The sequence below is a fragment of the Gekko japonicus genome, unplaced genomic scaffold (genome assembly GCF_001447785.1).
Source record: "Gekko japonicus isolate JY-2015 unplaced genomic scaffold, Gekko_japonicus_V1.1 scaffold166, whole genome shotgun sequence".
Taxonomy (NCBI): domain Eukaryota; kingdom Metazoa; phylum Chordata; class Lepidosauria; order Squamata; family Gekkonidae; genus Gekko; species Gekko japonicus.
The window spans coordinates 726343-742637 of record NW_015173127.1 but is presented as its reverse complement, the minus strand read 5'-3'; the positions used below and the strand labels follow the sequence as shown (position 1 = coordinate 742637).

The 16295-nt window shown below is 50.1% G+C and overlaps 1 protein-coding gene across 1 annotated transcript in view; it reads right to left on the bottom strand.

The window, feature by feature from the left end:
* Positions 1–1081: 1081 nt before the first annotated feature.
* MNAT1 (MNAT CDK-activating kinase assembly factor 1) overlaps positions 1082–16295 on the bottom strand; it is a 201672-nt gene continuing 186458 nt past the window's right edge. Inside the window, exon 8 of the mRNA XM_015422017.1 lies at positions 1082–1531. Within this exon, the coding sequence (XP_015277503.1) occupies positions 1411–1531 (121 nt within the window). The 3' untranslated portion in view covers positions 1082–1410. The remainder of the gene's footprint in view (positions 1532–16295) is intronic.

The following is a 16295-nucleotide window of genomic DNA, read 5'->3' as shown; positions in this document are numbered from 1 at the left end:
CACTGGCTCAAGGACTGAAAGTTTTAATCCGCCATAAACTGGTGGATTAGAGTCCGGATCTTGTAAAATGCAGATTTCATCACAAAGTGTACAGAAGCCCTTCACTAGTTTTGCTAAACGAATTAACACCTGTTGTGGGGCGCGGAGTCCAAGTTATCCTACGATACTTAATACCTGTAATGAGTGACGAATCCCAAGTCTTTGTTTGGGACTGGGGTGGGGGGGAGTGGGGGAAAGGGGCAGCGTGAAACCTCTGAATGAATTACTTTTGCAGCAACAGAGTAACATCGCTTCCCCTCTGAAATTATTGTTATAAATTATTATAGTATTATTTTATCAAAGTTTAGCTAGGGAGGAGGACGTCTTCGGGGCATTCAAAGGGGAGAAGCCATGAGCGTTTAGTCCAGGGGTCCCCAACTTTTTTGACCCTGCGGGCACTTTTGGGATTCGGACACAGCTTGGTGGGCGCAGCCACAAAATGGCGGCCGCGGGAGGCAAAGCCAGCCACGAAAAGGCCGCTGTGTGGCTTCCCTTCCGTCACACAGTGAAGACCCTTGTTCTGCGGTGGCCGCCGCCGCCAAAGCAACATAAAAAAATCTGCACAGCCCATCGAATTTCCAGCAGCCAATCAAAAGCCTTGCAGGCCAAAAGCCTCCTCTGGCTCCACCCACTTCCTGAAAGCTCTTGGCGGGCACCACATTGGGGACCCCTGGTTTAGGCACTCCCCCTTCGATCTACCCGATTTGCCCCTCACACACCCATGCATGCAACTGGTTGGGATCCTGGCCTTTAGCTGTTTACTGCACATCAACAGAGTTGCTTTCCAGCAGGATCCTGATTGTCTTCTTTCGGGACACTGGGCAAGATAAATGCAGAAGGCGGCATGCCTCCTATCTCAAGAAGTCAATCCCACTCGTTGGCATTAGGAAAAGGAGGTCTGGAGAGAAAAGCCCCCGTTGGCTGCAGTGTAACAGGATATAAGAGTTCAGTTTTAAAACCAGCATTTCGGCGCCTGTGCCAGCAGAACTCTGAAGCTGGGGCAAGAAACCACAGGATTTAATAATGAGCTTTTAAAGGCCTTTATTTTAAAACTTTTACACGTCTCGTCCCCGAAACCTCAAACACGCAAAACCGAATCGTTCTCATCTTCTGTTAGCCTCTTTTCAGCAAACTTGACTCTAGCAGTCCTCCCCCCCTTTTCCCCCCACCACCGCCCTAAAAAAACCCCAACCATCCGTGTTGTTAAAGAGGGAGTTTCTTTGCACGTAGTCTTAATACTTTGGCACAGCTGGCTTCCCAATAAAAGAAAGAAAGACGACGGCAGCTTCGCTGGAGCCCAGACGGCAGCAATTTTCGCCCGAGGTTTCTTCTCTCGGCTCACACCGCTTTGGGGGCCTGCTGTCTCCCAGGCTAGCCGGGATGCCAAAAGAGCCCGCTGAAGGCATCTTGAAGGGCTCGATGACAGGCGAGAGAGGAAGTGTAGCCACCGGCCAGATCCTGTCGGGAGGCGGCTCGGACGTGGTTTAGATACCTGGAATAAAGGGAGGCATTGTCTGAGCAGACCAACACAAACACTGCGTGTTCCGGGACGGGAACTGGAGGGGGGGGAGGGACCAATTTCTCCGGTTCCCGCTGCTGACTGAAATTTCGACAGACGCCGACCAGTTCTCAAAACTTTGGGAGTTGATCAAACCCAGTTTAAGCCCTTGTTGTTAGGATCCCTAATCTGTGGATCTGTAGGGCTGGAAGTGATTCAGCCTGCCATCTGGTCCCCCTCCCTCCCACCTAGAGATGTCTGCCCAATCCTCAAAAGGGTCCCTCTCAGACTCCTGTCAAGGCTTCACGTGGAAATATTCGAGAAAGAAGAAGCCACAGGACAGCCCAAGAAGTTTCAGATCATCTCCACGTCGCTCTTCTTTTCACGACATGGTTGTTTTAGCATCACTGAAACCTCCTGGATGGTTCCCATCCCAACATCTACACAAGTCAGACCCTCCCAACACACTGGAGAAACTTATTTATTTTCTTAGAATGTGAGTTGTTGGGGTAGAGATGTAAAATTTCCGGAAATTTTGAAGCTCGGGAAAAAAAACCGTTTTTTTTCGGGGGGAAACGGAAATTTTCGGAAAAATTGAAAAAATGCTACATTAGCATTTCTTTTGTCTTTTCTAGATTGAAAGTCATTCTGTTACTTTAGGAACATAAAATATGACTATGGACATTTTTACTTGGCATGAAATTATCACAACTAGCATATTAAAAATATAGTGTATCGAAACAATTATTACAGACAGAATACCCACCCACATGCAAAAACAAAACTGAAACTTTTTTATTTTCTTCTGACAATCGCACCTCCTAAAGGAAGAAATGCATCTTGTTCTTGCATTGGAGGGTTCAGTTTGTAACTTAGGACATGCTTGTCCTCAGTGCACATAAATTAGATCAATCTGATACCATATATATATATATTTTAGAAATGATTTGGAAAATATTTGAACACCTTGTCTTAAAATATTTTATTCATCATGTTAAAATAAAACGTTCCATAATCAAATTTTTTTCTTTTTTCAATTTTCCTAATTTTTCTGAAAAAAACAAAAAGGCTTCAGGAAAAAAAACGTTTTTTTCCCGAATTTTTCTACTTTTTTTCCGGCCCTTCACATCTCTATGTTGGGGTACTCTTTTAGGGTACTTACTACGGTTCCAGATAGCAAATTAAAGTGCAACTGTAATTGGCAGGACAATTTTAAATAATTTTCACCCAAATGCCAATGCACTGCAAAAATCAAATAAAGGGAAAGCAAACCCCCCCCCCTGCACACACACTCCTGAAGACAGAATGCAGGTTTTGAAATCTCCCCTGCTATTGATTATGTGAACGCTGGCTGAAATTGACGAGAATAAGACCTCTGTAGCCATTGGCTCATCAGCTGAGGTGCTATAGAATCTTCATGAGTAGTCCAACTTCTTGGACTTTGTTCTTTTGTAGAATCAGTACACAAGCCCTATGGAGAGATGGGACTACATTGTTGGGGGAACAGGGTCATAAGAACATAAGAGCATAACAAGAGCCCTGCTGGCTCAGACCAATGGTCTATCTAGTTCAGCACCCTGTCTCACAAAGTGGCTAACCAGTGCCTCTGGAGGGCCAACAACAGGGCATAGAGGCCGAGGCCTTCATTAGAACACAAGAAGAGCCCTGCTGGATCAGACCAGTGGTCCATCTAGTCCAGCATCCTGGATGACCAACAACGGAATAGAGGCCAAGGCATTCCCCTGATGTTGCCTCCTGGCTCTGGGATTCAGAGGATCGGTGCCTCTGAATGTGGAGGTTCCCCTCAGTCACCATGGCTAGTAGCCATTGATAGACCTATCCTCCATGAATCTATCTAATCCCCTTTTAAAGCTGTCTATGCCTATGGCCATCTCTACATCCTCTGACAACGAATTCCACATTTTAATCACGCTCTGTGTAAAGTAGTATGTGCAGAAGGGAACAGACACAACGGCCAGAGTGTGAACATTCTGTGTGTCTACAATCGGAATGTGAATAGCATGTCTGAACAGCAAATGTGTGACACAAGTAGGAGGGTGGGAAGGAGGGTATGTGTAAGAGTGCAAATGAAGGGGGAAACGGACGCAGGATATTCCCACATGCCCACACAAGCAGATGTGTCTACTCTTGCACAGGTCTGTTCCTAAAAGCTTGGTCGCTGTCCATAACGCAAGAAGACAGCGGGAATGTGTGGTCCAAACAACACTGCCTGGAGTACACAGAGACACCCGATGTGCTATTAAAGGGGAAGGGAGGATAAAAGAAGTGGCTGAACTTCTGCCGTAGTAACTAGCAGGCTCACAGTTTGGATCAAGCAATACCCCCAGTTACTTGTAGCTTTGCATTCATCTTTTAATTTTACAGTCCTTTGAGACATACGAAAGCAACTGTGCATTACAAGATCTACAGACTTTGCTATAGTTCTGACACACACACACACACACTCTATTTACTTACTTCCTTTATACCAGGGCTTTTCTTTTCTTTGAGAAAGAGGTGCCGGAACTCTCAAGAGGGAAATGAAGTTTTCAGTCTGTATACTGGAGACTCATGGACTTTTAAACACTTTAAAAAGGATTTCGTTGAAGAGGTTCCGGAACTCCATTCCGGCACATTCCCCCCAGAAAAAAGCCCTGATTTATACCCTGCCTTTCTCGCCAGTTTGGTGTGGTGGTTAGGTGCGCGGACTCTAATCTGGGAGAACCGGGTTTGATTCCCCACTCTTCCACATGCAGCTGCTGGATGACCTTGAGCAAGCCATAGTTCTGTCAGAGCTGTTCTCTCAAGAGCAGTTCTGGAAAAAGCTCTCTCAGCCCCATCTACCTCACAGGGTGTCTGTTGTGGGGAGGGGGAGGGAAAGGAGTTTGTAAGCCGCTCCGAGACTCCAAGTGAAGGGTGGGGTATAAATCCAATCTCCTCCTCCTCCTCCTCCTCCTCTTCTTCTTCTTCTCCCCCCCCCCACGGGGACTCGAAGTGCTTTATCCTCACTATGATCCTGTGAGGTCAACTAGGCTGAGGATGTGTGACTGGCTCGAGGTCACCCAGTGAACTTCCATGGCACAGTGGGGATTCGAACCTCGGTCTCCCAGATCCTAGTCCGACACTCTAACCACTACACAGCACTGCCTCTCCAGATTAAACAGATTTGTGCATGCCAGGTTTTCTAGGACCATGGAATTAATTCACAAAGAGCTGTTGCAGCACCTCCATCGCACACCGGGAGAAAAGGGGAACAGTGGTTGAGGCACAGAAGTGGAGACGGTAGGAGCAGCATCAGGTCTGGCCTCCATTGGCCATACTCGGTAACCCTAGAAACGGAACACACGAACGAGGAGGCGATAGGACACCCATGTCAACATGGATATGGCACTATGTTGCACACAAGCCCAGCTGCTACATCTTCGGTTTGGCTGCACAGCAAAGGCCTCTTCAGGGGATGCGTTGGGGGAGCTGCCCCCTTTCCAGCTTCGGGAGTCAGATCAAACACCACTGCCTCTGTAGTGGGCAGGAGCAGCACCCGCCAAGGCCCTCAGGACAGGTCTCCAAGACTGGAATGGCCTTCCACTTTGAACTGGGGCTAGCAAAATTGGTTCTCCCCACCGATATGCCCCCTTGTAAGTTAATGCCTGGGCAAAGGACTCTTTAGTACCCTTTTACTCATCCTAAGAGTGGCTCTGGCAGAACACCGGCTTGATTATGTACCCTGGTTGCCTATTCACCTCCATGACTACCTTGCCTCTATCCGGGACTCGGAAACTGAGATGCATAAAGGTTGGGTGAGAGTGTGCCCTGCGTCATGTTTCCATGCATGCTAAGGAGGGAAGGAGTTAATGAGCCCTTTGCCAATGGCTTGTTTAGGAGACAGTGTCTCAAAAGCAAACCCATTTTGCTGATGACGGTGCTTTCCTTACAAGGATTGATGCCAGAGGAAACAACCACCATTAGAATCATAGAGTTGGGAGGGGCCTCCAGGGTCATCTAGTCCAACCCCTTGCACAAGGCAGGAAAGTCACAAATACCTCCACACACACACACACAGTGACCAATGTTCCCTCTAAGCTGTGGGGTCTTGTGAGCACAAATTCTACTTTGTGGGCTCCTGGCATTAAAGTTGTGAGTGAGCCATTTGGTTGCTGCACAAATGAGTTTGCTTTGAGGCCCTCCTTCCTGAGCTAAGGCAAAAATCTGTGAGCTGGAGGCTAAAAAACGGTGAGCTAGCTCACACCAACTCAGCTTAGAGGGAGCACTGACAGTGACCCCTGCTCCACGCCCAAAAGATGAGGGAAAAAACATCCAGGATCCCTGGCTAAACTGGCCTGGAGAAAAATTGCTTCCTGGCCCCAAAGTGGTGATCAGGATATCCCTGGGCGTGTAAGAAAGGGCCACGAGAACTAAGCACTGAGGCAACCCTTCCTGACATTGCTGTCAGGTGGACATCTAGCCTCTGCTTAGAAACCTCCCGAGGAAGCCTGTGCCACTGAGGAGCCGCTCTGACTGTCAGGAAGTTCTTCCTAAGGTTTTGCCAAAACATCTTCTGATTCCATTTCAGCCCATCGGTTCTGGTCCGACCTTCTGGGGCAACAGAAAACAACTCCGCGTCATCCTCTCTAGGACAGCCCTTCAAGGACTTGAAGGTGGTTCTCAGATCACCTCTGAGTCGTCTCCTCTCCAGGCTCAAAGTAGCCAGATCCTTCTGCCTTTCCTCAGAGGACTCGGTCTCCAGACCCCCTCACCCTCTTCGTCGCCCTCCTCTGGACGCCTCCCAGCTTGTCAACATCCTTAGCGGGACGCATCCACAGGAGGCACCCCCAAAGAGGGGCGCCTTGGAAGGAGGGGCTCTCTTGAAGGCTAAGCTGGAAGCTCCAACCGAGCCGGCTGAGCCAAGGGTTCCTAACCTCCAGCTTGGGTATGGAGAGTGCCTGCTTTCACCATTGGTCTTCAGTTGCTCTTCATACTACAGAGAATCAGGTCGCCTGGTGGAAATGGCTGCTTTGCGGGGTGGACTCTGGAGCACTGGACCCTGCTGAGGTCCTCCTCCTCCCCCAAATCCCACCCTCCTCAGGTGCCACCCCCCAAATCTCCAGGAGTTTTCCAATCCAGAGCTGGTAACCCTAACTGGGCCCCCCCAGACTGCCAGTTCCAATAAAAAAGAGAGAGAGAGATTGGGTTAATACCCTGCCCTTCACTTCCCGGAGGAGTCTCACAGCGGCTTACAATCCCTTTCCCTTCCCCTCCCCACAACAGACACCCTGAGTAGTCGGTGGGCCTGAGAGGGTTCTCTTGAGAACTGCCCTTGAGAGAACAGCTCCGAGAGAACTTGTGACTGACCCAAGGTCACACCAGCAGCTGCATGTGGAGGAGTGGGGAATCAAACCCGGTTCTCCCAGATTAGAGTCTGCGCTCTTAACCAGTACACCAAACTGGTTCCATAAGGTGCTATCCTGTGCCGAACGGACAAGGGATCATCTTGGCCTCCCCCCAAAACACAATCCCAAATGAGAAGCAGCTTTCACAGTTTCACAGCAAAACCACCCAAAATGAGACCAGGCTGTTTCTATTCATCCCATCTCGGGCCAGCTCACTCCGGGGAAGGTTGAGTCATCCCATTACTCTCGGCTTGGCAGCGCAAGCGTAAACTTGCAGGCCACCCCACCGCCCGTTTACACGCCGTGCCGAGAAACCCAAAACAGCTGCGGCGCTGGCGGGAGAACATAGGACCACCGGCAAAAGCACCCCGCACGGTTGCGTCTTTTTCCTTTACAACGGCACGCCGCTTCCATAAAGAGCGCGTAGAGCCGGGGCCGGTTTTATGGGTGAGCTGTCAATCGGCGAGACGGGACCCAGGAAGGGACAAAAACACGTGGGGTGCTTTTACAGGAGAGAGAGAGAAAGAGAGAGAGAGAAATTGATGAATTACAGTTTTCCAAAAGTCTGTTTTGTTGCACCCAATAACCAGAACATGCGGACGTGAGCAATCTTTTCTCGCTCGGTTATTTTTGCGAAGATGCTACGTTGACAAAACGGGCAAGGACACTGCTCGCTACCAAGGTCAGATAAGCTGCAGAATTGTGTGTGTGTGTGGGGGGGGGGGTGTTCCATGTTGCAGAGCTCCTATGCAACCCATCTCTTCCCATGACCCATGTGTCTAATCCTTAGAGAGACGGATGCTGGGAATCGAGCCAGCTTAATAGCCGCACCTCGCTCACCGCACGTACTCTTCCTAATCCCAGATGGAGGGATGCCATTGGCAGGGAAATGTCACTCTGCGTGTGCCCAGAGGCACACACTTTCTTTCCATAAACCGCCAGAAAGGTGGAAGATTTAGAAAAGAAAAGAAACCCACCGCCACAGAAGCTACAAAATAGGGTTTAGATAAGCAAGCTCTTCCGCTTCTTTTGTTTGGCGGGCCAATCAGGTCTGATCCAAGTGATACTGCAGTGGAGGGAGCCCTTTCCTCATTGTTTCTTCCCGCCACCCCCCCTGTAAATTGGGAGCCCCACTGACTGGAGGGAATGACACGGATCCTAAATCTGTGGTCTACGGCTAACGTTCTTCGCCAGTTTGGTGTCGTGGTTAAGTGCGCGGACTCTAATCTGGGAGAACCGGGTTTGATTCCAAACTCCTCCACTTGCACCTGGCTGGATGACCGTGGGCAAGCCGTAGTTCTGATAAGAGCTGTCCTTGAAAAAGAGCAGTTTCTGTCAGAGCTCTCTCAGCCCCACCTACCTCACAGGGGGTGCCTGTTGTGGGGAGGGGAAGGGAAAGGAGTTTGTCAGCTGCTCTGAGGCTCTGAGTGAAGGTATAAATCGGGTATAAATCCAATCTCCTCCTCCTCCTCCTGCTTCTTCTTCTCGCGCCAACTCTTAAGGCTGAGCTCTTGCATGAACCATGCATGGGAGTTGGATTAGGCTCTGGGAGACCCAGGTTCAAATCCTGACTGCCATGGAAGCTCGCTGGGAGACCTTGGGCCAGTCACACACTCTCAGCCTAACCTACTTTGCAGGGTTGTTGTGAGGCTAAAACGGGACAGGAGAACAACAAGAGCTGCTTCAGATTCTCAGAGCTGTTCTCTTAAGAGCAGTTTGTGTCAGAGCTCTCTCAGCCCCACCTCCCTCAGTTTGGTGTAGTGGTTAAGTGCGCGGACTCTAATCTGGGAGAACCGGGTTTGATTCCCCACTCCTCCACTTGCATCTGGCTGGATGACCTTGGGCAAGCCGTAGCTCTGATAAGAGCTGTCCTTGAAAAAGAGCCTTTTCTGTCAAGAGCTCTCTCAGCCCCACCTACCTCACAGGATGTCTGTTGTGGGGAGGGGAAGGGAAAGGTGTTTGTGAGCTCCTCTGAGACTCCTTTGGGTAGTGAAGGGCCAGTGGGTATAAATCCAATCTCTTCTTCTTCTTCTGTTACCTCCCAGGGTGTCTGTTGTGAGGAGGGGAAGGGAGAGGCATTTGTAAGCCGCTCTGAGACTCCTTTGGGTAGTGAAGGGCGGGGCATAAATCCAATCTCTGCTTCTCTTCTCTTCTTCTTCTTAGTGCGCTACTCTTCAAAAGTAAGGGAGGGCTGTCAATTCGACCCGCACTTCCTATAGTGAACATGTTCCAGAGCCACGGATGACGTTGGGCACATTCACATTGGCTGAATAATGCGCTTCCAATGTACTTTCAATACACTGTGCCACGGGCTTCTACTGTGTGCAATGGCAAAATTCACTTGCAGACAATCCATAAAGTGGGTTGAAAGTGCATTTTCCAGCATGTGTCAACGGGCCTAAGTATCCCCTGATCTCTTTTGGTTGACACCCAAGTGCCCAGGAGGCCAACTTGGGCCCAGGGGCCTTCAGTTGCTGACTCCCAATCTAGATTTGGAACATACACATAAATACGTGATGCTGCCTTCCAAAGCTCCCTCTAAGCTGTGGAGTCTAGTGAGCAAAATTCTACTTGGTGAGTTGCTGGCAAAGTTGTGAGCGAGCAGTTTGGCTGCTGCATGAATTAGCATGCTCCTTCCTGGGCGGAGACAAAAATGGGTGAGCCAGAGGCTAAAAAACTGTGAGCTAGCTCACACTAACTCAGCTTAGGGGGAACACTGCTGCCTTCGACTGAGACGGGCCATCGGTCCATCAAAGTCAGTATTGCCTACTCAGACTGGCAGTCGGCTTTCCAAGGTCTCCTGCTAAGGACTTTCACATCACCAGCTGCCTGGCCCTTTTTAACTGGAGATGCCAAGAACTGATTTATTTTCATTTAACTGGCATATTTATATGGTGGTGGAAAGTGCCATTAAGTCAGAGCCGATATGGTGACCCTGCAGGGTTTTCAAGGCAAGGGGGTTCCCTGGACTTCCTTGCTGGTCTCCCATCTAAGTACTAACCAGAGCCAATCCTGCTTAGCTTCCGAGATCTGACGAGACCGGGCTTCCTCAGGCAGGGCAGCATATTTATACTGTAAGGTAAAGGTTTCCCTTGGTCAAAAGCCAGTCGAATCTGACTCTAGGGATGCGGTGCTCATCTCCGTTTCCAAGCTGAAGAGCCAGCGCTCTCCAAAGATGTTTCCTGGTCATGTGGCTGGCATGACTAGATGCTGAGGCGCACGGAACGCTGTTACCGTCTCACCGAAGTGGTACCTATTTAACTACTTGCAATTTCTTGCTTTCGAACCGCTAGGTTGGCAGGAGCTGAGGCCAGAGACGGGAACTCACTCCGTCATGCAGCACTCGGGTCTTGAACTGCTGAACTACCGACCTTCTGGTCTGCAGTTCAGTGTCTTAACTACTTGAGCCACCGCAGCCCCCATTTATACTGTACCCTATTATAAACAATACCCAGTGTGACCGACATAAAAAGTGACAAAAAGATCTTAAAGCTGCAGTTTAAAGTAAACATCTAAAAGGGCAGACAGCAGCAACCTGACGCAGAACTAAAACAGCAAGACCGATTTCACACAAGAGCTGCGCTGCGGTCGCGCCTCCCTTTGCCCCGCTTCTATCGGTCCATTTCCCACTCGAAGTCGCACGGCCGCATTTTGACCCGCGTCTTCGCCCGATTTCCCCCGCAGTTTTGTGACCCTGTTTTTTGAGGATCGCAAAACCGCGGGGAAAATTGGGCGAAGTCGCAGGTCAAAATGAGGCCACGCGGCTTCGAGTGGGAAATTGACCAATAGAAGCAGGGCAAAGGGAGGCACAACCGCGGCGCAGCTCTTGTGTGAAATCGGTCCAACTGTAACAACAGCCACCAAGAGCAGTCAATGAAATCATGTGAGAGAGAGAAAGAGAGAAAGAGAGTGACCCCAAAATTAGAGATTAAAACATCAAAATATTCAAACCCGGGGAAGAAGAAGAGGAGGAGGAGGAGGAGGAAGGGATTGGATTTATACCCCGCCCCCGAACAGACACCCTGTGAGGTAGGTGGGGCTGAGAGAGCTCTTTTGAGGACTGCTCGTGAGAGAACAGTTCTGAGAGAACTTGTGACTGACCCAAGGTCACACCAGCAGCTGCATGCGGAGGAGTGGGGAATCAAACCTGGTTCTCCCGGAAGAAGTACTAAAAGCCTTCCGGAATAAAACCTTTCTAAATCTCTAGAAAGTGAGGATACTGGGGTTCAGATGAGCCTCTTGGGCAAAGGAACCCACAGTTTCGGGGGCCACCAGCTTGAACAAGCCCTCTCCCACATGTCTGCCAATATTACTGCACCAAATGCAGTCCTGTGGAAATCCATTGCAAAACAGGGGCAGGCTCCCACCGTTGGAGACCGTGCTGCAAGACCTCTGGTCCAAAGCCGTCGGGTATGTTAAAGGTGACTACCAGCACAAACACATGAACTCATGGAGCTGCCTTATGCTGAATCAGACCCTTGGTTCATCAAGGGCGGGACGGTCTACTCAGACTTGGCGGTGGTCCTCCAGGGTCTCAGGCGGAGGTCTTTCACATCATCTACTGCCTGGTCCTCTTTAACTGGAGGATGCTGAGGACTGAACCTTGAGCCTTCTGCATGCCAAGCAGAAGCTCTACCACTGAGCCACAACCCAGCATTTGGAATTCTGCCCGGAAAGAGCCTGGGCGTCAATGCAACGCAAGGCTGGAGCAACCTAGGAAGAAGCCGAAGGGAGGCATGGAGCCACTGGGGAGGGGCCGTGGCTCAGTGGCGGAGCATCTGATTGGCATACAGAAGGTCCCGGGTTCAATCCCCAGCATCTCCAGTTAAAGGATCAGATGGGCAGGCAGTGTTCCCTCTAAGCTGAGTCAGTGTGAGCTAGCTCTCAGTTTTTCAGCCTCCGGCTCACACATTTTTGTCTCAGCTCAGGAAGGACGGCTCCAGAGCAGACTGATTTATGCAGCGGCCAAATCGCTCGCTCACAACTTTAATGCCAGGAGCTCACCAAGTAGAATTTTGGCTCACAAGACTCCACGGCTTAGAGGGGAGCATTGGTGGTAGGTGATGGGAGAGACCTCCGCCTGAGACCCTGGAGAGCGGCTGCCAGTCTGAGTGGACAATACGGACTCGAAGGACCAAGAGTCTGATTCATTATAAGGCGGTTTCATGTTTCATGGTGGGAGACAATGCAGCATTTCGACAAGCTCCTTGTTGGATCGAGTAAAGAGCCAGAGAGTCTAGGAAGCCGACAGGAAGAGCGCCCAGGCAACAGCCCTCCCCTTCCTGTCCGCCTCCCGCTTCAGGAATATGGAGGCAGGATCCTGCCACGGAAACAGAATGGCACCAACAGTCACCGATAAACTGAACTTCTCTAATCCTCTGCACCGGCTTTTTGAGCTGGAGGCCAGAACCGCATCCCCTCCGACAGCGAATCCTCCCTGTTCTCAGACTTCTGGTGGTGAGAAAGTGTAATGTATCCAGTCCAGACAAGTCCAGACATGTCCAGACAAGTCCAGAGACAAACGCAGAGCTTCGCTCCAAGAGACAATGGACTATGCGGATCCTAGCCCGCTCCAATCGGGGGCTAGGTTCCCGGCCGAGAGCCTATGGGACTCTCGGCCACTGTAAATAACCTATAGGGAAGTAGGGGTGTGTTTTGGGTGGCGGTTTCTCGGGGGATATAAGCCGGTCTGCGCGCCGGCCAAAGTCGTCTTGTTCCTGATAGAATAAAGTGCGCTTTGCTGAAATCACTCTTCGTCTGTGTACTTTTCAGAAAGAAAACCCAAGTGCCCCACACCTAGTGGGCCCCCCCACTCCTGGGCTTTTGGCCTCTCTGAAGGGCGCCCCGTGCTCCTTGACAAAGCCGTTCCTTGCGCAGCCCGTTTTCCCACATGGAACCTGAGACCAGCTGTCCCCGACAGACGCAAGAAAGGAGTTGCTCCCCCTCCCGCCGCTGCTACCCTCGGTCTTTTAATATTAAAACTTACATTCCGATTAGCCCACGGAGGGTTTTCGCCTCCTGTTTAGAAAGGGGAAACAAAGAAGTCGCTTTCAACATTAGAAGGATTGGTTTTTGGCGAGTTCCTTAAACCGTCCAACAGGGAAGGCAGAAAAACAACAGCCTTGTTTGTTTGAAGGCGGCTCGAGTTACTCGGACGTGCGAATTGTGAATAATTCGGTTTCTCCAGCCAAAGAGGCAGTTCGAGATAATATTTAAGCACTGCACTTAAAAGAATGGCCTGCTATAAACCAGAAGCACACTCGGCGGGGTGTGTGTGTGTGTGTGTGTGTGTGTGTGCGTGTCTTGAAATCCGTTTGGCTGTGGCGACAACCCTGCAACCTCTGTGGAGTTGCCAATCTCCAGGTGATATACAGAAATACAAACCACAAGGGTAGACCATAAAAAAAATCACAAATTTCACAACTTACCAGTAGACAACAGTCTGTTGCAACATAATTACAGTCAATCAATTAATCAAGTAGACTTGGTGGTCACGATTCAAAAACAAGTTGCAATACAGAAGAAAAAGAGATTGGATTTATATCCCGCCCTTCACTACCCAAAGGAGTCTCAGAGGGGCTTACAAACTCCTTTCCCTTCCCCTCCCCATAACAGACACCCTGTGAGGTAAAAGAAGAAGAAGAGATTGGATTTATACCCCGCCCTTCACTACCCAAAGGAGTCTCAGAGCGGCTTACAAACTCCTTTCCCTTCCCCTCCCCGCAACAGACACCCTGTGAGGTCGGTGGGGCTGAGAGAGCTCTGACAGAAACGGCTCTTTTTCAAGGACAGCTCTTATCAGAACTACGGCTTGCCCAAGGTCATCCAGCAGGTGCAAGTGGAGGAGTGGGGAATCAAACCCGGTTCTCCCAGATTAGAGTCCGCGCACTTAACCACGACACCAAACTGGCTCTTAAATACAAAGCATTTAACAAGAGAAGGTATAACAATCCAAGTAGAGAAATCCAACGAGAGACTCCTCTAAATCTTTTCAGTATAATAGTGTCCAAAAGACAAAAGTCCACAAACAAGGCGGAAGATGTCCCATAACACAAAGAAACTTCTGCAGCCAAAAACGTCCTTCCTAGGTATGCCAGATGTACCTAGGGGGTTGCGAATACAGAAAGCACCCACCTTATATAATAAATCTCCAGGTGATGGCTGGAGATCTTCTGAGATTACAACTGATCAGCAGGTATCAGTTCACATGGAGAGAATGGCCACGTCGGAAGGTGGACTCTATGGTATTATACCCCATTGAAGTCCCTCCTTTCTCCAAGCTCCGCCCTCCTCAGGCTCCGCCCCCTCCAAATCTCCAGGCATTTCCCATCTCAGAGCTGGAAAACCCAGGATCTTGAGGGAGCCTTGGTGCCGCGGTCCCCACTTTAACCTGGACAAGGTGGGTGGGGCCACGCAAAGTGAGACCTTCTCAGTTCTGACCTTCTTGGGGGGGGTCTCAAGCTAGTGAAAATGGTGACGCTGTGGGGGTGGTCTTGGAACCACAAGCATAAAAAATAGATTTCTCCTGTCGGGCAAAGACAACAGTGGCTTTTTAAAAAACGATGACCATTGATTTGACATCACGTAATTGGAAAGAGAGCTACGATGTAGATAATGTATAAAAAGGTAAAGGTAAAGGTCTCCCTTGCTCGAAAGCCAGTCGAATCCGACTCTAGGGTTGCGGTGCTCATCTCCGTTTCAAAGCCAAAGAGCCAGCACTGTCCGAAGACGTTTCCGTGGTCATGTGGCCGGCATGGCTAAACACCAAGGCGCACAGAACGCTGTTACCTTCCCACCGAAGTGGTACCTGTTTATCTACTTGCAATTTCTTGCTTTCGAACTGCTAGGTTGGCAGGAGCTGGAACTAGAGATGGGAGCTCACTCCGTCATGCGGCACACCCGGGTCTCGAACTGCTGAACTACTGACCTTCCACAGCCTGCAGTTCAGCGTCTTAACCACTTGAGCCACCGCAACTCCAGATAATGTATAATGCAATACAAAAGAACAACATGCTGAAAATATAACGCCCACCGGGCACGCTTGCAGGGATTTCCGAGAAATATCAAGGCCTACACATCAACACACATGTAGACACAACATGAAGCTGCCTTATCCTGAATCAGACCATCAGGGTCGGTGGCATTGCCTACTGAGAGTGGCGGTGGCTTTCCAAGGTGTCTGTCATTACGTGATCCTCTTAATTGGAGATGCCAGGGATTGAACCTGGGACTTTCGGCTTTCAAATGCTGTACCACTGAGCCACGGCCCCTCCCCCACTGGTCCATCAAGCTCAAAACTGTCTAGTCAGACTGGCAGCAGCTCTCCATGATCTCAGGAAGAGATCTTTCACATCATGAACTACCTGATCTTTTAACTGGAGATGCTGGGGACTGAACCTGGGACTTTCTGCATGCAAAGCAGAGGCTCTACCACCAAGCCGCAGCCCCTTTCTGTAATCAGAGAATCAGATAAAGGGGTCATACGGGCCATTTATTCCAACCCCCTGCTCAATGCAGGAGCAGCCTGGAGCCTCCCTGACCAGTGTTTGTCCAGCTTCTGCTCAAAGACTGCCAGGGAGGGGGAGCTCACCACCTCCTGAGGCAGCCGATTCCACTGTGGTGCAACTCTGACTGTCAAAAAGTTTTTCCTAAGATCCAGTAGGTATTTTTCTGCTTGTAATTGAAACCCATTATCCTCTGCGGCCAACGGGAATAGCTCCCCGCCCTCCTCCAAGTGACAGCCCTTCCAATCCTTCAAGAGAGCCATCCTGACCCCCCTCAAACTTCCCTTCTCCAGACTGAGCATTCGCAAGTCCCTCAGCCTTTCCTCAGAAGGCCTGGCCTCCTCACAGGGCTTGGTCAAGCAAGACAAAACTGAGAAGGTTTCTTCAGGATACCTGGTAAGCACAGGAAGGGCTCCTGGCTTTCCACCTGTCGCACTACACAGCCCAGGATGACAATAACAGAATGGCAAAGCAACCTCACACAGGCCCTCGGTAGCCTTTTATCCTGTCCTCGCGCAAGGCAGGTTATATGGCAAACCATCAACGGCACATGACGCCACACATCTGTGGGTTTTTGGCATACAGATGTCTCTCTCCAGAATAAATCTGCCATCCAGATGTCTCGCCAGGCCTCACAGGGGGAAGATAAGACTCACTCAACCAGTTGTTTGACAGGATGAAGAGAAAGTGCTTGATCCCCTAGAAAACATTAGCAGCTCCTGGATTTAAACCTCCACATCACAACTGGGAAGGGGAGAAAGAAGAGAAGGAGAGGGAGGGAGGGAGGGAAAATAGATCGATGAATACAGGAAGGAAGGAAGGAAGGAAGGAAGGAAGGAAGGAAGGAAGGAAGGAAGGAAGGAAGGA